The sequence below is a fragment of the Rhododendron vialii genome, chromosome 4a, assembly GCF_030253575.1.
Source record: "Rhododendron vialii isolate Sample 1 chromosome 4a, ASM3025357v1".
Taxonomy (NCBI): Eukaryota; Viridiplantae; Streptophyta; class Magnoliopsida; order Ericales; family Ericaceae; genus Rhododendron; species Rhododendron vialii.
This window is the reverse complement of record NC_080560.1, coordinates 12,238,884-12,260,146: the sequence shown is the minus strand read 5'-3', so window position 1 is coordinate 12,260,146 and position 21,263 is coordinate 12,238,884. Positions and strand designations below refer to the sequence as shown.

The window sequence follows — 21,263 nt, the reverse complement described above, 5'->3', positions numbered from 1 at the left end:
TGTACCCAGTTGAGATACATCAAGATTAATGCAATTACATTAAAGAAGAAAATAACGTAATTCAATCAAGGTGGGTTTTTACTCAGATAATCCAGAAATTGAACCCGAGATTTAGAATCGGAGATGGGTTACGTGCAGAAAAAAAATTAATGTTTGAGGGTGTGAATTATTCGTTTGAGAGGTGTGAATTTTGCATTTTAATGGGTGTGAATTTTGCCTTTGAAGGAAATGAATTCTTTCATTTTGGAGTGTGAATTCTATATTTTGAGAAGTGGGTTGTATAGAGAATGTGTGAATTTTGCATTAGGGGTGTGAATTCTTTTATTTTTGAGGGTGTGAATGCTCTTATTTCAAGGTATGAATTCTATATTTTGGGGATTGAGTTGTGATGTGTGAAAAGACAGAATTCACACTCACAATTTAACAAATTTAAAGAATTCACACTTTTGAAAAAGACAAAATTCACTCCGATCTCACAATTTAACAATTCACACCTAGGGGTTTAGACATTTTCATAGGGTACCCCTAGAGTTTAGACACTTTACACCCCTAAGAATTTACACCCCAAAAATCACACTTCAAAAAACTCACACCCAAGAATTCACCCCATCTTGGGAATTTTCACATCCCATCTTGGCCGATTACACAATTCACACCTCTAAAGACGTAAAAAATAAGGTTTTAAAAAATTAATGAGTAACCAAATGAAGAATTCACACCTAAATGAAAAATTCCCATGTTCGGAAAAAATAGAATTCACACTTCAATTTAAAATTCACACATTCAAAAAAAATACAATTCACACCAATAAAAAGAATACACACCCTCAAAAAACGAGAAATCAATTGAGAAACTCATCTTTACTGAACAAATCAATTGAATCCCAATCATGGACAAATTGAACAAATAAATTCACACTAGCTGAAGTACAACAATCTATAACAATACAAGAACAAAACGATTACGAGAGAAATCAATGACTAGCTTTCATCCTGAATTCATCTCTAAAATTCATACTAAATTGGTGAAAAATCCCATTTTTCTCTCTCTCTACATAATGTACATATATATATATATATACATATAATTATATATCGAAACTTGTACTGTACAATTTTTAATCTCCACCTTCGTCCATTCAATCGTTTCTCCGTCGACGTCGTTTCCTGTAGTCCACTCATCACGGCGAGGAACAATTCGATTCACCTCTTTTCAGAATTCACACTATGAACAGAATTCACACCTCCTCCAGAATTTTTGATGAGAATTCCGTGGGGTTCTTAGCGTGAATTCTTTGGTTTGTGAATTTGCACCCCAGAATTCACAACCATTGCAAAATTCACACCCACAAGAATTCAAGAATTCACACTACCCAAAAAAACAAAAGCACGGCTGTGAATTCTTTCTTTTCTTCACGGAACACCTTTCACCCGGCCTTCCACTGGAACAAATTTCAACAACAAAACAGCACACCCACATTAAACTCTCTTTCTATCTAATCTCAATTACCCAATTGAACAGCACAAAGTAACTCGTTGAGACTCAAACAAAAGTAAGTAACTCGTTGAGACTCATACAAAAGTTTCAGTTTTCAAATACATGTGTACCTTATATATTGAGGGGTGGGATCAGTATTATAAATCGAGGGGTCCAGCCCATTCTCGTTGAGAAAAGGAATGCATCCGGTAAGGGCAAAATTATAGGGTGATTCGATCTCCATGGTTGAAATCCAGAAGAAGCTCCAAAGAGTACGCTCGTCTTCTTTGTTTCCATCATCCGTTTGGAGCCGCGAGAGGGTGGCGGAAATGCGGCGGGTGGCGCTGGATCCATCGATTGTGGCGTTCGACGATCTAAGGCTCGTCTATTCCTAGAGTAGATTTTGCTAGTGGAGAGGAGAGGCGGTGTTGTGGTGGTGGGTCGGTGGGAGACAGAGGCGAGAGGTGGTGCGGTGGGTGGTGGTGGTGGTGGTGGGTTGGAGGAGGGTCGAGAGAGAGACTTCTCTCTTTCCTGTTGACGATGAGACCTGTAATCTGAAGTCTGAACCCGTTAACGCTGAGGAGGGGTGTTTTTGGTAGTTCACTTAAAACAGGGTTTATGTGGAATAGATTTGACAAGTGGTGGACTTAGACGGGTAGATGCTGATAGAATTGGGCCGGCCAGTAAGAACCCCTTCTTATTTTCATTGAAACTATTCCTCCGCCAATTCTTCATTTGTACTTGATTGAATCAACGGCCCAATATCGAACTCTGTTTAATATTTTAACTTTGTATATTTTTGTATCAAACTCTCTAAATACTTACAACACAATAATGAAGTATTAAATTTCGAATAATAATATAAATGAGATTTAACAAAGATAATTAGGAGGCGTTAAAGTGAACATTTACGCGCCTATCAATATTCTCTCTATTTTCGTTTGTGCAAACGCAGACAAAAAGAACCTAAAATTCGAATTCGATTTATCTTAAGGGCGAATTTGCTGTAACCGATGCACGTCTATTAGTGGGGGGAGGGGGGGGGCAAATACTGTTTTTAAAAAAACATTCTTCTAACGTGACTCGAACGCTTCTACCGTTCCAAATTTAAAGAGATAAACGCTATTACTTTCATCATTTTGAGGACCGAATTTCCAACATGTACAACCCAATCGGAACAAACGTGTTTCTCACTGAAGTCAGGCTGTAAAAAAAACAAAAACAAAATCAAAACAAAAGGACAAGAAACGTGACAAACATGAAAGCCGCCGTCCGGTGAAAAGGGGTAAAGTTTTTCTACCCCCAAGAAAAAGAAGGCAGATTCTGTCCTTTTTTTTTTTTTTTTCTTTAACTCTTTTAATTTGCAAAAGTGCTATGAGTACACCAGATAGTGTACACCATATATACACTGCCTACGTGGCGTGTGTGTACGGCTGAGCCAAATCCTAGCCCCCTCTGTCCTCTACTCTCTCTGGCCCCCTCCCTCTACTCTGAAAGAAAATTGGCGCACTAATCTCCGAAAATTTTCAAAACTTTTGAAACATATTAGGGCTCCATTAACAACAGATTCAAAACCTATCCCCCTCTTTCTCTCTCTATGTTCTACATATTTCTCTCTCCAATTGAATCTGTATCTTCTCTTGTTCCCCACGAACATCAACGCCCTCCCCCACCTTTATGATGTCAGCCCGACGCAATCATCACTGCCATCCCTTTGGTACCGAAAGCCCGAACTATCAAAGTGTGAAACCACCCAATTTAGAGTACATATGGTGTACACAATCCGATGTACCCATAGCACTTTTGTTTAATTTGGTTGTATGGAGTAGGTTTTTTCTTTGACATAGCTGTTGGATTGGACACAATCACTTTTCACATGGGTAGACCTAGTTTTCTAGTCGTCCATATGAGTACTGGAAGAAGCAGAAAGTCTACACACACATACACTTTGTGCACAGATTTATTGTGGGACCCATCACGGGTCTCACACGAATCATCCGAGCCGTTCATTAAATGTAAAATACTTTTTCAAGGGATCCTATAAAAAATAAGCTCAATCCGATACCTATAAGTGCTCGATCTAACCACATAACTTTTCATTAACCAGAAATCTGAATGAAAAGTTAGATGGTTGGATGAAGTACCTATAGGTATTGGATTGATCCTATTTTTTACGGGGACCTTTGAAAAACTGTTTTACATTTAATGAACGGCTCGAATGATTTGTGTGGGACCCGTGGTGGGCCCCACAAAAAAATCTGTGCACAATCTGTGCACAGACTGCTGTGTGTGTAGCAGCTCTCTGGAAGAAGTGATGAACACGTTTAAGCCTCCAAATTCCAAAACTCATTTCTTACCGGCCCAGAAGAAAAATATATATGCAGCCATTGCATCTATATGATATCCCGAGTTCTTCTCTACTCCAATTATACATGATGGAGATACGAATTACAAACTCCAACCCGATCCATGTTGCAGTATTCATTATAAAAGAGAGTGACGGAACCAAGATTTCATCGCATTCTTTCAGAAACAATGTTGCTTCATAATGATATCCGTGTCAATAGTGCTTGTACCCTATATGAATGATGTTTAATTTTGGCAGGGCAACTCATGAAAGCTTGGTCAAATTTGTAGTTTTCTAAAAGTTCATTGGTGCGTTCATACTTGATTGAAGTTTTTCTGATCGTTCGGGTATTTGTTGTCTTTATCTTTAGATAGCACTTTATCTCGTTTGAGAATGCTGATTGAATATACAACAGATTGCGAGTGCCGCTTTTTGCTTCAGGCTCAACGTATGAGTCAAGGTGAAAGACATCGATTACTTTGTAGTTTTCTTATTTACAATAGTTTAGATTGTTAGTTTAGCTTTGTTCAAGATTTTTGTAATGAACTCCGTTATATAAGTGTCATTGAGCTATTACTAATACAGATTACTATAATATATCTTCTCAATTTTTGAAAAAAAACAAAAACAAAAACGACGACGGAAACAACTATTGGGCTGGTTAGCAAATTAATCCTATTAATATATTATGGAGTCGGACTCTGGCCAAGCCTATAAAGCCCACCATGCCTCTGTGCCTGTGCTCCCACCTCCATCACCTTCTCCCTTCCTCACACATATTCGCGCGCGCAGAGAGAGATTGATTATGGCTTCAACAATAGCTACAAAGGAAATTCCGGACTCACGTCCCATGAATGGAGGAGATGGAGACAATAGCTATTTTCAAAATTCCACTTATCAGGCACACACACACACTCTCTCTCTCTCTCTCTCTCTCTCTCTCTCTCTCTCTCTCTCTCTCTCTCTCTCTCTCTCTATACATTATTCATGCGGTATTAATGTGCAAATGATCATTCTTGGAACCTAATGCAGAGAGGAGCAGTAGAAGGTTCGAAAGGTGTAATTTTTGAAACAATCCCCGACAAGCTTGACATTAATAACTTACCAAAAACATTTCGAATAGCTGACTTTGGATGTTCTACCGGACCTAACACATTCTTCGCCATGAAAAACATTATGGAAGCCGTAATGCTCAAGTACCAATCCACTCAAGAAGCTAATCTCCGAAAAACCACCCCGGAATTCCACGTCTCCTTCAACGATCACGTCGACAACGATTTCAACACCCTCTTCAAGACCTTGCCTCCGAACAGACCCTACTTTGCCGTTGGCGTGCCGGGTTCTTTCCATTGTCAGTTGCTTCCGGAAGCCTCTCTCAACATCGCACACTCGTCTTACGCTCTTCACTGGCTCTCCAAGGTTCCTCCGCAAGTAATGGACAAAGGCTCTCCAGCATGGAACAGGGGTAAGATTTATTGTGCAGGGAACGAGAAAGAGGTTACCAAGGCTTACTTTGCTCAGTTTAAGGCAGACACGGATGCCTTTCTAAAAGCTAGGGCTCAAGAGCTTGTTGAGGGAGGGTTGGTGGTGGTTCAAATCTCTGGTGTTCCCAACTCTAAGGTCCTTCCATCTCAGATTGGTGGTGGCCTAAATTGCGAACTCTTGGGAGATAGCTTAGCTGACATGGTGAAGATGGTAAGAATATGGGCCGGTAAAGTTTGTGAAATCTCAATTTCGTCTCTCTTGTATTTATTGTGCCATTTGTGACCCTATAGTTTGTATTACGTCCCATGATCACTTCGGTCCCTCTCGCTGATGATGTTATTAGAACCAACGGAACTTATGGGCAAAATCAACATTTTGCTCCTAGAGGGACAAAAATGAGACAAAATGCAAACTAATGTGTATGATGATTGCATTTTGTCACAGCTTCGTTCCTATGGGAGGAAAGCTATTACTCCCTCCGTCCTTTTTTAAATGTTCTATTTCGTAACTTCAATTTATTAAAAAAAATATCATCATTATACCTTTCACATCAATTTTTTCCTCCACTTTCTCTACTTACTCATCATCATTATACTTTTTACTCTCTAACTTTTCAAAATGGAATTTACTTTTAGGGACAAGATAGACAATGTACCAACTTTTACCCACTAACTTTACCAAATGGACACTTATTAAGAGACAGCCCAAAATGAAATACTGGACTATAATAAAGGGACGGAGGGAGTAATTTTTTGCCTGAGTTCCATTAGTACTTCAATTATACCGTCAACAAGAGGACGAAATTTAGGCAAAATATAAACTAGAGGGTTGAAATTGACAAACTACAAGGACTATATTTGAAATTTAGCCCGAGAATATTTAAGTGATGCATGGTCAAAAGAACAAAAGTACCTAACCTCACCTCAGAACACTAAAAAAAAAAATACTCCCTCCGTCTCATTTTTATTGTTCATTTTTTAATTGCATGCCATTTTTTAATCGTTTATATCTTTCACTCTATAATATTTTTCATAAATTTGAAAGTTTTATATTATAGAACTAATCGGGATCTATCAAATGAGATTCATATTGCATTTTTTTTTCAAGATCCATACTAAAAGATATAGACAAAAGACATAAAAAAGTCAAACAAAATAATAGACAATAAAAATGGGACGGAGGGGGTACAATGGAACCAGTGATTTGAATTACATTAATGTGAGACTGAGCTATAGCCCAATCTTATGCTCTAATTCGGGCAAATAAAAAAGCCTTAAGGGACACAATACACACACAATGAAGTCACTTTATTAAGTACTCTTACATCCGTGTTTGTTGGTCTATTTTGGGGTGTCTTAACTCTTTTAGGAAACATCATGATTGCATTGTACAATTCTTGTCTTTCCAACTTTACCCTTCAATCAATTAATTCAATATTTGAATAGAAGGGTAAAAGCATACAATTGACACAATTTGCTCAAATATGTTTGTGGATTGACAAACAGGGATGGAGAGACTAATATTTAGCTCAGTTTTTTTGGTAACTACAGTTAGCTCGGTGTTATTTGATATACAGGGAGTCATAACTGAAGAAAAACTGGACTCGTTCAACTTACCTCTGTATTTGCCAAGCAATGAGGAGGTGAAGATGGTCGTCGAAATGAACAAGTGTTTTACCATTGAGAAAATTTGTTCTTTGAGTCACCCCTCCAACTACGACCCGAGGCCCTTGGATATCGAAAGGACTTGTGCAGACGTAAGAGCTATCAAGGAGAACCTCATGCAGGATCATTTCGGAAGTGAAAACATGGACCAACTCTTTCATCTCTTTGGGCAAAATCTGCAAAAGAATCGACTGCTCTACGACAAGGTAGTCCGACAAGATGTTTACCATTTTGCCCTTCTAAAACGCAAAGGCAATATTTAGCTAAATCCACCATAAATCTATTTGTGGGTTTGGAAAACTTTGGGTCATTTAGTTCTGAATAATGGAGGCTACCTCTCTGTCTCCTCGAGGTCTGCCTATCCAACCTTGGTTGGATAGTATGTTGTACTTTTCATCTAATTTTCTTTCCCTCGATGTACCCTTTTCGAGTTTTATAAAATGATTCGTTTGCCGAGCAAAAAAAAAAAACCATTTAGCTTGTAAGAAAGCATAAATCGCAGAATAAATGAGTACCATAAACAATAACAGAATTAATTAAAAGGTAAATAATAATGAGGCTCAAATTATCCGTATCCATTCCAAAAGTTTAAAAAAAAAAAACAAAAAAAAAAACAAAGACGTAAATTATTACCATTTCCCAGAAGGATCAAGTGCACTATAAATGCAAAATTTAAACATCAATCAATAAGAGGAGGAGATAGAATCAGGAAACAAAGAATATGGTGATTCTATTTTAAACGAGTCAACCACACAAAGCTAGAAAAGAGACCAAGAATTTATTTTATTTATACCCAAAAAAGTGATATCTATGCAAGCAAGCACACAATTACATCAGCATAACTACTCCAAAAGAGAGGGTTGAGTTTCATTATACAAGGAACACAAAATTTAAAATAAAACTTTTTACAATCTAAAAGTAGTAAATTTGAAGTTACCAGGAAAAAAAAATACATAAAAGCAGCAAAAACTGTTTGGCATTCTTTTTGCTAATACATTTTTTTTTTTCAAGAAAACCAACAATATACTTTTTTCAGTTGTCCTCAACTGTTTTTGAACAATGAAATGAAGATATTGTATTGATATGTGTTATGTCCGTCAAACTTTTCGTTATTTTCATATTTGGAAACACGAAAATTAAAAACCGAAGATAGCAAACTCAATACAAAGCAAAATCTACTAAAATGATATTGTCATTGTTTAGTACCTGTGGAGATGCCACAGCTAAGAACACAAACTTTGTCAAGAGGAGCAAGTGGGCTGATCTTGGCAAGATAACCACCATGTATGTCACGCCCTCGATTTTCAACATAAATAAATATTCCATTTCAATAAAAGATTATTGCATATCATTAGTAATATCCCAAAAGAGTTCCCATCTGTTTAATTTACAAACAAGTCCCAAGTTTAAGGAAATATACAACGTACATTAGCACTCCGGCCCAAATTAAGCTTAAGCAAAAGTACGGACAAGTTCTTAGGTTACAAATAGATTTAGTCAAAAGGAATTCTAAAGAGGTTAGTTACAGACGCATCTTTATATCAAAAGAAAGTCATTACAAAGATTTTAAGGTAACTAAATGAAATTAGCTTCCAAAAGTATTCACATCCCAACACATAAAGCATGCATACTATTGTCCGGCATTTGAACTTAAAAAGAATGATAAGTTGAGTTACACTAGCTTAGTAGAATTTTTTTTAGCAATTCTATATGCAAACATGATGATAAGTGTAGAGAGAAGAAGATATGAAAGTATAGCTCAATCGATGAATAGTAATCAACTCACAGGGATGCCAATAATTCGTAACAATCATTCTAAGTATGCCACTATCACAAATTAGCCATATTGTTCACAAAACTCATGCAACTCTACAATTTTTGACACAACTCACTATCACCAATCTCCACCATCTGTATTTCCACTTATTGCGTTACAGTAAAACACTAAAAGGGTTACCGTATTACCACCCTTTGCGTTACAAAGAACCCTAACCGCTTGGATCACCGTATTACCACCCCTTGCGCTACAAGACCCGCTTGAGTCTCCGTATTACCACCCATTGCGTTACGAGACTCTCTATCCCAACTTCCGACCCGAACAACTACTTTCTTACTCAACATGCAAATTAGGACTTTCTCATAATCACATTCATGCATGAAACATCATACGTTATGCCAACAATATACCACAAATACTCTCAAGTAGTCAATCAATCAATGAGTTTCATTTTAACACACACTACAAGAAAAATTGCATTGGGTGACGAATGAAAATCGTCGCAAATTGTATGTTTTTCGTCACAAATAATATAGGTGACGAAAAAAAATTTGTCGACTAAAGGTTGTCGAGGATTCCTACCTGGTGACGAAATCTATTTTTCGTCACCTATAGTGCCTTTTGGTGACGAAAAATTTCGTCACGGAAAAATGACTTGGTGACGAAATTTTCTTCGTCACCTATTGTGCTTTTTTGATGACAAAAAATTTCGTCACAAATTATTCCCTTTGGCTCGTCAAAGGTGAGCCATCGGTGACGAAATTTTTCGTCGCGAAAGACATTCTTATATGTGAAAAAAATCTCACTTTCTTGCTCCTGCGGGGTTTCGAACCCGAGTCTCCTAAGTTTTGCACGCAAGCTTTAACCAACTACACCACACAAACTTTTCAGCATATGTTTGAAATATCTAATATATAACACATACATTGAACATTAAAATATATTTTGAACGCCATTTTGAACTATTAAACATTAAAATTAGCAATTTTAATAAACATAAAAATCATAGCTTTTTATGTTATTGTTCAAACCCAATTTAGATTATCTCAATCGGAGTTCTGAGCAAAGAGTTATGCCCGAAATATACTTGGTGACAAAGCGTAATTCATAAATTTCGCCACCAAAGGATAAATTTTTCGTCACTGAAAACGTAAAAAGAAGACGAAGATATTTTTCGTTGCCAAATTGGTTCATTTGGCGACAAAATATTTTTTCCGTCACTAAATAGTTATCTTTGGCGACAAAAAATAATTTCGTCTCCTTTTTTACTCTTTTGGCGACGAAAATTTTATTTCGTCGCCAAATAAGAGCCTTTGGTGACAAAAATATCTTTTTCGTCGCTAAATAGTTAGAATTGGTGACAAAATAATTTCGTCAAGGAAGTTATCAAAACAGTGACGAATTTATTTTTTTGTCGCCAAATATACTCATTTAGCGACGAAATTAAATTTTGTCGCCACTTTTTCGTCACTAAACATACTTTTTCTTGTAGTGACAATTTTAACCAAGTGAATTTCTATTCGTTCCTTACTAATAGAAGGCCAACGGATTAAAAATAACATCAATGAATCATAGGAAGTTAATTGAACATGCTTGAGATAGGTTAGAAAGTGTCCAAAAAGGTTTAGAAGCGATCGAGAGTCGATACGATTGACGGAACACAAAATAGGGTCAAAACTGTCCGGGGGGGGGGAACGATCCCTCCTCTCATAGGGATCGATCCCCAAGGTGCAAAAATCCAGATTTGAATGAGGAATCGATCTCTCATGCTTGGGGATAGATTCCTGGGTGATTTCTGCAGTTTTCGACAGACTTCAACGAGAGCAAAAGGGGACAATCAAGGTTCGATTTTCACAACAAATCATCTTATAAACACATAAGAGAGGTAAAGAAGTCCCTACCTCGTGACAAAAACCAAGATCTATGAAATTTGAGCAAGCCCTATCCTCCTCGAACTTCAAAATCAAAGAAAGCTATCCTCCAAGCTTCACCCAAGGAATTCCAAGCTCACGAACACAATTGGAAGGCCTAAGGGAGGTTGATTCTTAAGGTTTTGGAGAGATGGAGCAAGGTTTTGTGAGAGAACAAGAGAGAGAGAGAGAGATATTCGGCTAGAAAGAGAGGGAGAGAGAGACGGTAGAGAGAGAGGGAGAAATGAGAGAAAATGATTTCCTACACACCACACACGCACTATATATACCCATATATCCTTTAATCACACTCACACCCCCTCTAGTTTCTATTCTACCACTTCAATCCTCAATCCAATTAACCACCAAATAACCCATATTTTCTCAATTAAACATTTAATAAATATTTCAAGAATTAAAAATATACGGGTCTCTACAATGTACCACCATGTACTCGCTGAAGGTGGATGTTCCGACAAAATGGTAAATGGGCTTTCCGTCCTTAGAAAATCTTGATTTCCCATCATGGATCATCACTCCCCTATCCGTGTTAATCCTGAGAAGATCGCACTTGTTACTCTCTTCCGACTTACAGTGAGCACATTCTTTGCATTCCCTAGTAAACACTGGAAGCACATGGTCTCCCGGCACAAGCCCCGTCACTCCCTCTCCAACACTCTCCATAATCCTGGAAAAAAAAACACAAAGAGAGAGAGAGAGAGAGAGAGAGAGAGAGAGAGAGAGGAGTTCCAACCATTCATCAGATTTCTATATCAAAATCAAGTGAGACCAAAATCCTCATCAAACAGATGAACTCTTTCATCAAGTTCTCTTGTCATATTCAATGAAATTTTGGAAAGGCTTATATCGTTGGATGGGATCCTTTCATGTAACTAGGTTTTTTCCGTCGTGCAAGCACGAAGATTTCGTGCCCGTGGAAGTGCTTTATATACCATAATTTGCAATTTTAATGAAATAACACAAAATTATACAACAATCTCAACACGCAGTCACATGTAGCCTTTTATGAATTTATCTGGTATTTAATAGTTTCTACGATTCTCCTCCATCGAGAATGTTTTTCTCCTAATAATTTCCAACCATGACACAGCGCACAATCTCCAATCACTTATCACTTTTGTGACAATTGCTTTATTAATGTCTATTCAGTTTCAATTCAGCCACGAATGCACCCAGGGTACCTATTGTCCAATTTCTACGTTTACGTAGTAATTCAAATTACAATAATCCACGTAACAATCAACAGCATACAAAACTTACAAATACAATATTTGACATAATAATATTCTAATTTATTAAATATTAATTGATGAATAAGTCAAAATAAGCATACGGCGGTTCGAATAAAATCATTATCTTAAAAGATAATATTTTTACTTTTTCTTTTACCAAACTGATAATATCAACTTATATAGAATTCTTGAAATTTTTTTTTCTTTATTATCACAAAATAAATATTTAGTCAAACAATTAATTACTACACTTAAAATTAAGTCTATTTCTCACATTTAGAATTTATAAAATATTTTCACTATTTTTCTATTTAAAATATTATCTTTAACTACCATATTATTATTCATAGATTTTTCAAACTAATTTTTATTCGAAAGTGCATATTACTAAATTTAGTATTTATTTAACTTTATTTTTTTTAAACAAAATACAATAAATGTTTAACATTAGTTCTTTATAATGAGGTGATATGAGACTAATATGGCCAATAATATATTTTGGGATTAGCCTATAAGTAGTAACTTTTTTTTTTTTGCTAAAAGAAAATATCTCCTCATTTACATTTTAAATCAAAATCCTTACATATTTAATTATAATATAATTACTACATAAACTACGATTATTCCGATAAATATATTAATGGCATAATTCTTCACCTACACATGGATTTCAATACCACAATCTACCATAACTTCTTATCTACGCAATAATCAAACCATCCAATTTAATGCAAGGCCTGCTAAAAACATTTCAATACAAATAGGACTAAAAGTTAATGAAAATAGGACTAAATATTAATTAATAAATTAAATTTAGGTCACAATCTACATCAAAAGTTAAGTTTTGGTCCTATTTCCATTAAAATGGAGATTAAGGTTTTGGGTTTCCGGAAAACTACCTAAAACGCGATTCTAAGCTTGGTAAGTGTTGCACGGTGTCTGTAGATTGCTGTGGTGGTTCCGAAATCTCAAGGCGGCGTCCGGCGACACTCCGGCGGCGTCGCGGGTGTGAAACCCACTGTACGCGGCTGTTTTTTTTTTGTATTATTTTAAAAACGCTGATGTCGGAGGAGGTGGCTCCTCTGAAAGATGTTGGCCGAGGAGGTGGCTCGGAGGAGCCGAAGAGGTGGTAGAGCATGGCACGGCGATCTAGCAAGGGTCAGATCTAAACAGCTTTCATCCATGCCAGAGCAGCCAAACCCCTCTCACCCATTCTCTCGCTCTCTCTCCTCCATCTTCTACAGAGATGAGATGGATTACCGAAGCATGGAAGGAAGGGCCAAGCGAACGGCCACGGCGTGGTAGGAAGAACCGTAGATGAACAGAGAGAGAAAAGACTGTGTTGTTGCCTTTTTTAAGACTCGGTACATGGCTGCATCTGTTGCTCCATGAGAAAAATCTATAGTTGAGATGAGGACAACATTCTTCTGTTGCCTTGGACATAAATACCCCTGAAGGCTAGCCTGCAACTCCTCCAATTCAGCGGCTTGATTGGAAAAATTGGATCAAAAAATTCCCAACCCTTTTAACGTTCTTTTATTATTAGGTTAGATATGTCGTGAATTTACATTCGCTGATAAAATTAAGGTAAGGGTTACAGGGCTCCATTATCAGATCAAGCTTTTAATTTAAACTTTACTAAAATAAAAGAGTTAAGATTGGATATTGCCTAAGAAATCTGGTTAGTAAGGTTATCTTGGAAAGAAAAACTCACCCTCCAGCCTCATGCCCGAGGATTCGTGGAAACAGAGGGTTTTGACCCTGCAAGATTGAAACTAAACCAATCAAATAAGGCACAAAATCACTCAAGGCATTAGAAATGACAGAAGGCCGGCATTATCAAAGAACACATTATGCTGAGTTTGGATTGTGCAGGGACTCATCAATTTTGCTTTTTACATCATTTTCCACTTTCTTTCCATTAACCTCCCACAAATCCTTATCCTAAGTAATCCTTTCACCAGATTAGTAATTTCTCTTTCTTTTTTACACCAAACTAAAGAACTCATTAAATACTTTAATTTGGTGCAAAGAATTTACGAAGCCAAAAATACTGAGAGACCTTACAATCGCCCAAAATAGAAGTGCTGGAAGTACTCTTGCGGAATTCAAAAGAACATAACACCACCCAAACTCAAATAGAAAACCCTAAACAGCCGTACAACACAGGAACTTCAATTCAAGAACTCAATCAATGATAGCTACACAACCAAACCAAACTCTACAAAACACTATTCAAACAATAAAATACGCAAGACATTATCCAACACTAATCGAATAAGTCAAATAAGCTGAGCAAAAGAAACACGAAGCCAAAAAAAAAAAAAGGAACTTAAAGAATGGGAAAAATCCAACCTTGCGCGACCAGTCACAGTTGTCAACAACATTGGAGAGGAAGAAGAGAACAGGAACGGGCAACAGCCAATCGGAATTTTGACTGCCAAGAAACCCCCAACAGCTCTTGGTTTCCTCTGAAACCATCTATGTGATAAGCGCATAAATATTCACATTAGCGCCCCATAATTTATCTTTGTTAAGTCTCATGTATATTATTACTTGGAGTTTTATGCTTTTATTCTTGTGTTGTAGGTATCTGGAGGGTTTGATATAAAAAAGCACAAAGTTAAAAATATTAAATGGTGTTTGAAGCGGACCATTGGAAGGTCATATGGAGTCAAGAGTTCACTAATTAGTCCACGGGTTGCAATTCCATTGATTGGGCCCAATGTTTATTAGTTGATGACTAAATGGTGAGCCATGGGAAAAATGGTTGAATTCTGTCGGAACGAAAGGAGGAATAGGGTTTTATTATATTATAAAGGGAGGCAGCAACAGCTTTTGGAAAAAAGGGATTTTTTGTACCGAAGAAATCACGGCCGACGGACAAAATAAAAAGAATAGGGTGCCGACTGCCATCAATATTGTTTACTTTTTAAGTTTTGTTCAATTACTTGCACTCTGGTAATTGGTTTTAATTTATGTTTTTAATAAAAGTTATTCGCTAATATTTAATTAGTTGATATTTTTCTATCTATTTTTCATCTCGCACAATAGAAGCATGTTTCAAGTTAGGGTTTCTTTTATTTTATGCGCAATGATTAGTGAGTAGTCGTATAGATAGGGTCATGGGGTGATTAGCACACTATGACTAGTTCGGGCACTACTCCTATTTTCAAACAATAAAGGAAAAACAATTTTAGGTTAATAAAGAACATTCGTTAAAAGAATTCGGGCATTATCGGAGCCCATATGAACGGGAGAATGAGTGTCCAAAACCCATTCTTCGCTGCGCATGGGTGAACGGCAACCATAAGGATTCGCATCTTTCGGGGTATCTTTTTCTCACAAAAATCAAACGTTTTAAGAACACTGAATGTAACAGGCTAATCCGGACTGGTTGCGAGTGCTATGAACCCTACGACTATACTTCCTTTAATTATTTGAAAAGTACAATCAAGTTTTAATTAATCTTCGTGTAAAACGACAAGGTGTGGCTACCTAAGAGCCAGTTTAAATAAGTAACTCAAATTTTTAGTCAGCACACATCACTGTTTCTGTGGATTCGGCTCCGAATTTACCAGATATTGTGCTACATCGGTCTCTGCTCTACGCTTAGGGCAACCCATTAATTTAGGACTAGAAAATCGTCAAGCATTTTTGGCGTCATTACCGGGGACGGTAACGAGAGTAACCATGGAGGAAGAGTCTTTTAGTGGTGAGTCAGTTGATATAGGTGGCCTTTTCGTTAATTTAATAATCAAGCCATCAATGGGAGAGGTGCAAAAGTCGATGTGTGAGCATATACATCTTGATAGGACCACTCCTCTCGGACTAATAGTTCTGCCGACCGAGACGGTGGAGACACGTAATATTTTCACCATTAAGCCTAGTACACATAATGCCCTTCCCCTTTTCTACAGGAAGGAGAATGAGGATCCGTATGACCATGTCCGCAATTTTCGAGCGGTTGGTGCTCACCCTTGCCACTACTGTTCAGTGGGAGAATGCTTGCTTTTACCTTTTCTCATCCTCTCGTAAGGACAACGCGGATAAGTGGTTGCGGATGCAGAAACCACAGTCTCTCACGACGTGGGCTGCTGTCTGAAATCTATTCTACAAGAAATATTTCTCGGAGAGTAAATTGAAGTACCTGACTCGCCAAGTTCAATCGTATAAGCAGAAAGTGAGTCGTTTTTAAGGTGCTGGGAGCGGTTCAAGGACTTGCTGTTGTCCTTACCGCATCATGGGTTCGTGAAACACTAGTTTATGACATTTTTCTATTTGGGTTTGAATATTACAACAACCCAACAACTTGAGTACCTCTGTAAGGAGGAGGATTTTCTAAACAAGTTCTCTGACGATGCGTGGGACTTCCTAGATGAGTTGGTCGAGAAACACCGAAGTTGGGAACCTTATGAACTCGGTAATAGGGCATGGCTGCTCAGGGACCCGGTGGGTCTGACATTTTCCCATCGAGCGTGGGAAAGCATAATGTCCAATCTCAGCTGGACAAGATGGCTAGGCAATTAGAGAACTTGAAGCTTAAGCAAGTCCAACAGGTCAGCAAGGTGAGAGTTGAGGAGGTGTGTGCTTTGTGTGATTGTCCAGGGCATTTAGTCACTACTTGCCCTGCGTTTTCCATTGTTAAACATGCATATCATAGTAATCAGGCTGAGGTGAACGCGATTAGCCAGTGTTGGGACCCATATTCAAATACCTACAATTTAGAGTGGGCCCAAAACCCACTTTTGAGTTGGAGGGATCAAAAAGCCTCGGTGCAACCTTAGGCACCACCTCAGCCACAAGTTTAGCAATTCTGGCCCTTTCAAGGAGAAATGACCTAGCTTTGTTACCCACCTCAGTAGCAGCAGGGGTTCGGCCCTTCATCTTTTGGACCACCCCCAGGCATTAACCATCCCCCGCGGGATATGCAAACTGATGAGATGATGAAGGTTCTCATGCAATCTCAAATTAGTTTCACTGAGCAGACTAAGCAGGCAATTGGTGACATTAGGACCCAATTGACCAAGTTGACGGCGACAGTTGGACAAGTCCAGCAAGAGAAGGAAAAATTTCCTTCTCAACCTCTAGTTAATACCGCCGGTAATCATTATGTAGGTGATTCTTTTGGCCCGAGTAGTTTGAATCCTAGTCTGGAAGAGGCTAAGACAATCACCATTCTCAGAAGTGGGAAGGTGATCTGTAGGGAGGTATTCCCGAACAGGTAGAATTAGTAAACATGGTATGAGGGACCATGGAACGAATATAATAGAAACAGTGACATGCGAAGTCACTGCCCAGGCATTACTGTTCGGCAAAGAGAGAGATCGAACAGAGGGGGAACTCCTGAGAAGACATTTTAGCCCAAATAAATGATAAGGACCAGTTACATGTGAAGTAACTGGACCATACAATCTGTTCGGCAATAAGATATCCAAATAGAGAGAGAATTCTAATCAAAGTGCTGAAGTAGAGGGAACATTCTAGAATGGTCTAGAGAAAGTGTATTTCGTTAAAAAATGAGTTCTCGAGAATGCAGGATCTTGGAAAGATACCCAACGGGAGTCGGATGTTCGGCCAGTCATGGAAAAGAGTCTTAAAAGGACTAAGGTAATGAACTGATAAGGGAACAAGAATCCAATATATCGTGGATTTCCTATACGAGATAGGAATCCTAAGGCAACAAGGATGCTTGGGTAGGAAGCATCCTTGAATCTATAAATATGAGGTAAAACCTAGAGGCAAAATGTACGCAAATCACTGCATTCATACTATACTTCCTATTAATATTTAGGGTTTTCTGCTAGTACGTGACACTAACTTAGGCATTGGAGGACCTTTGCCACGAGAGGCAAAGGTGCACTCACCCCTTGTTTGTTTTGCAAATTAGGGTTCCGATGACGAATTTGGGCTCCGGTGAAGAGGCGATGGAAGTCGTTGCAATCTGGTCCAATTCTAAGCACCAATTGTTTTCACCCCCTACAATTGGTGCCTTCTGTGGGGAACGAAAGAGTTCCCTTTGAAATACGACCATGGTGGAAATAGATCCAGCAACACCACACGATCCAAAGAACCTGCTAGATGGAGATAGAGATAAATCTCCACCCGGAGCTCCGAAAAAGCCCGAAGGTGGGCATAGGAGGACCACGTGTAACGGTCGCCCCCTTACTGATCATGACAACTCTAAAAACAGAGAGGGAAGAACAGCCTCAAGATCCACGAGAAGGAGTAAATCCCATCAAAGGGATGAGTCGGTTGCACACTTAAAAAGTATGCACTACAGCGAAGATGTCCTCAATAAAAAGAGGCAGAAAATCGAGAAATATGCTCGTTTGATCAAAAAATGAGAGCACGAGATCCAGGAGTTAGAAAGGATCCGAGAACACCCGGAGGACTCTGGACTCTCACGGAGAAATTCCAGGGGAGATGAGTATACTATGGTGAAATACATAAAGGCTCCTTCACGAGGAAGAAGGAGCAGAAGCAGAAGTTTTACCCCAAGGCGACATAAAGTTTCTCCAGGAAAAGAAAGGAGCAGGAGTAAGAGCCAAACACCAGAATAGCGAAAGGCTTCTTCAAGGAGAATGAGGAGTAGGGGCTGAAGTTCTACCGCACAAGAGGAGAGGACTAGAAAACATCATAGGAACAGGTACGAGAGACCTGACTCCGATTGGAAAAAGGCTAGACCTAACAGGTCAAAGGGCCAAGAAGATGAAACCATGACTGCACGAGAAGCAGCACGGAAAGCACTCAGAAATATTGCATCTTCACCCTTTGCAAGAAAGTTACAGGAGATTAGGTTACCGAGCAGAGTGAAACACGGAACGTTCATCCTCTATGAAACAAATGCTGATCCTATGGCACACATACAGCACTACCAGCAGGCAATGTTTATGCATGAAGGAGACGATGCAATTATGTGCAAGATGTTCCCATCGAGTTTGGGGAAGGTAGCTTTGTCTTGGTTTCATAAGTTGTGTTCATGCTCCATCCGAACATGGGTGCAGTTGGCCAAAGAATTCACTGCAAGGTTCTTAACAAGCAGAAGAGCCCCAAAGACTTTTAAGAGCCTCTTCTTTATGGAACAAGGCGAGGATGAGCCAATCAGGAACTATGCAAAGATGTACTGGGAAACTTTCAACGAGATTGAAGGTTGCAGCGAGGAGTATGCAATAGCTACGTTCAAGACCGGGTTGCTTGTTCGGGGAGAGCTGCGTAAATCCTTGAACATGAGTCCAGTAAAAGCACTGGTAAAGTTAATGGAACGAATAGAGCAGCACGCCAGGAACGAGGATGACATACTCCGGGAAGACAACAAGATGGTTGCCGAGCAAGTTAAAGGGCCTGCAAAAAAAGCAGATAAGCCAGAGCCCAAAACTTATCGAGAGAAGAAAGATTATGGGCAGGCAAAGAAAGAGTCGTACAAGGATAAGCAAGCTCCTGATCCCAAATCTTTCTTTTCTATTACCACGATTTGGAAGGAGCCCATCTATAGGATTCTTTATCGAATAAAAAATCAGCCTTACTTCAAGTGGCCCCCAAGTCTAGCTGGAGATAAGAATATGAAACGTGCTACGAATCAGCACTGCAGTTACCACTAGGACTGGGGCCATATGACTGAGGATTGTGAGATGTTTAAAAAGCACCTTGATGATCTAGTCTCATAGGGCTATCTCAAGGAATTTATCTAGGAAGATCCCAAGGATAAAGAAAAAGTAATGGAGTTGGATTACGAGCAAAATCCAAGGGCCATAATCCATATGATACATGGATTGGCCGAGCCTTATACAAGGAATGAGGTAAGATTGCTCCAAAGATGAATCAAACACGACCAACATGTGATGCGGTTGGGGAAGAAAAGAGGACGTGACAAAGAAGCATGCAACGAGAGCATAATTTTCACGGATGAGGATCTGGGAGGAGTCCAGGTACCACACAACGATGCTTTGGTCATAACCCTACGAATTGGGGAATATGACATGGAAAGAATCCTGGTGGATTCAAGGAGTTGCACCGAAGTGCTATATTACGACGCATTTAAGAAATTGGGGTTGACACAAGTAGATTTGGTACAATCAGTAACCCACTTGGTCAAATTTCGGGCAGGTGTGGTTTGGCCATTGGACAAGGTAACTCTGCTTGTTCGGGCAGGGATTCCTAGTAGTGGACGTGTCATCTTCCTATAATGTGATTATAGGAAGAACATGGTTACACAAGATGAGGGCAGTCTCTTCCACCTACCATCAGATGGTAAAATTTCCTAGATCCAACGGGGTTGAAAAAATCCAATGTAATCAAAAAATAGCACAACAGTGTTTGATTTCCACCATCAAAAGACTCCCAAAGGCCCATCAAGTTCATACGGTGGAAATACCGGATCAACCGACTATAGAAGATGTCGGAAGCAATCCAGTAGAAAGAACAATTGAGGGCTTAAAGAAAATACAGATCAACGAGACTGATCCTGATAGGTATTTTTTAATTGGGAAATCACTGCCATCAGAGGAAGAGGCTGAATTGGTGAGTTTCCTAAAACAATACGTTGACGTATTTGCCTGGGTACCCGAGGAAATGCCCGGGGTGGATGCAGATGTCATTTGCCACCACTTAAACGTTGATCCACAACATAAGCCAGTCATTCAGAGGAAGAGAAGGGCAACTGTGCAGCACGTGGACGCTGTTATTGAGGAGGTTGACCGCTTGTTCAAAGCAAAGGCCATACTAGAAGTTTACTACCCAGAATGGTTGTCCAACACTGTGGTGGTAAAAAAGAAGAACGGAAAATGGCGTGTCTATGTAGATTTCACAGACTTGAACAAAGCGTGCCTAAAAGATAGCTTCCCTCTTCCCAGAATTGACCAGTTAGTAGATGCCACTGCTGGATACGAGCGGATGAGTTTTCTCGACGCATATCGAGGATATCATCAAATTGCTATGTTTGGACCTGATCAGGAAAAACCTTTCATCATACCACAAGGGTTGTACTGTTATAGTGTCATGCCCTTTGGATTGAGAAACACAGAGGCAACATATCAAAGACTGGCAACCATCATGTTTAAAAAGCTCTTTGGAAAAACCATGGAGGTTTACATTGATGATATGGTAGTGAAAAGTAAGACTAACCAAAAACACATAGCGGATTTAAAAGAGGCCTTTGAAATCCTGAGAAAATACAAACTAAAACTCAACGCCACGAAATGTGCATTTGGAGTGGGATCTGAAAAGTTCTTGGGCCACCTCATAACCATAAGAGGGATTGAGGCAAACTCTAATCAAATAATGGCCCTACAGAGTCCTAAGACAATGAAAGAAGTCCAAAGGCTAACTGGGATGGCAGCTGCCCTCAATAGA

At 38.9% G+C, this 21,263-nt stretch overlaps 1 protein-coding gene and 1 long non-coding RNA gene across 3 annotated transcripts in view; one reads left to right on the top strand and one right to left on the bottom strand.

Moving 5' to 3' along the window:
• Nucleotides 1-872: 872 nt before the first annotated feature.
• LOC131321797 (uncharacterized) lies at nt 873-2,039 on the bottom strand. Its single transcript, XR_009198631.1, has 2 exons — nt 1,608-2,039; nt 873-1,441 (listed from the first exon to the last, which is right to left on the bottom strand). It is a non-coding gene; the product is annotated as an uncharacterized LOC131321797 (long non-coding RNA).
• A 2,530-nt stretch (nt 2,040-4,569) lies between these two features.
• LOC131321795 (loganic acid O-methyltransferase-like) overlaps nt 4,570-21,263 on the top strand; it is a 97,625-nt gene continuing 80,931 nt past the window's right edge. The window contains exons 1-3 of one of the 2 annotated variants that reach the window (XM_058352750.1): nt 4,570-4,724; nt 4,856-5,518; nt 6,885-7,298. In XM_058352750.1, coding sequence (XP_058208733.1) covers nt 4,629-4,724; nt 4,856-5,518; nt 6,885-7,235 — 1,110 coding nt within the window. In that variant the 5' untranslated portion in view covers nt 4,570-4,628 and the 3' untranslated portion in view covers nt 7,236-7,298. Of the gene's footprint in view, nt 4,725-4,855; nt 5,519-6,884; nt 7,299-21,263 lie in introns of those variants that run through there. The other variant, XM_058352752.1, reaches the window with a different exon arrangement.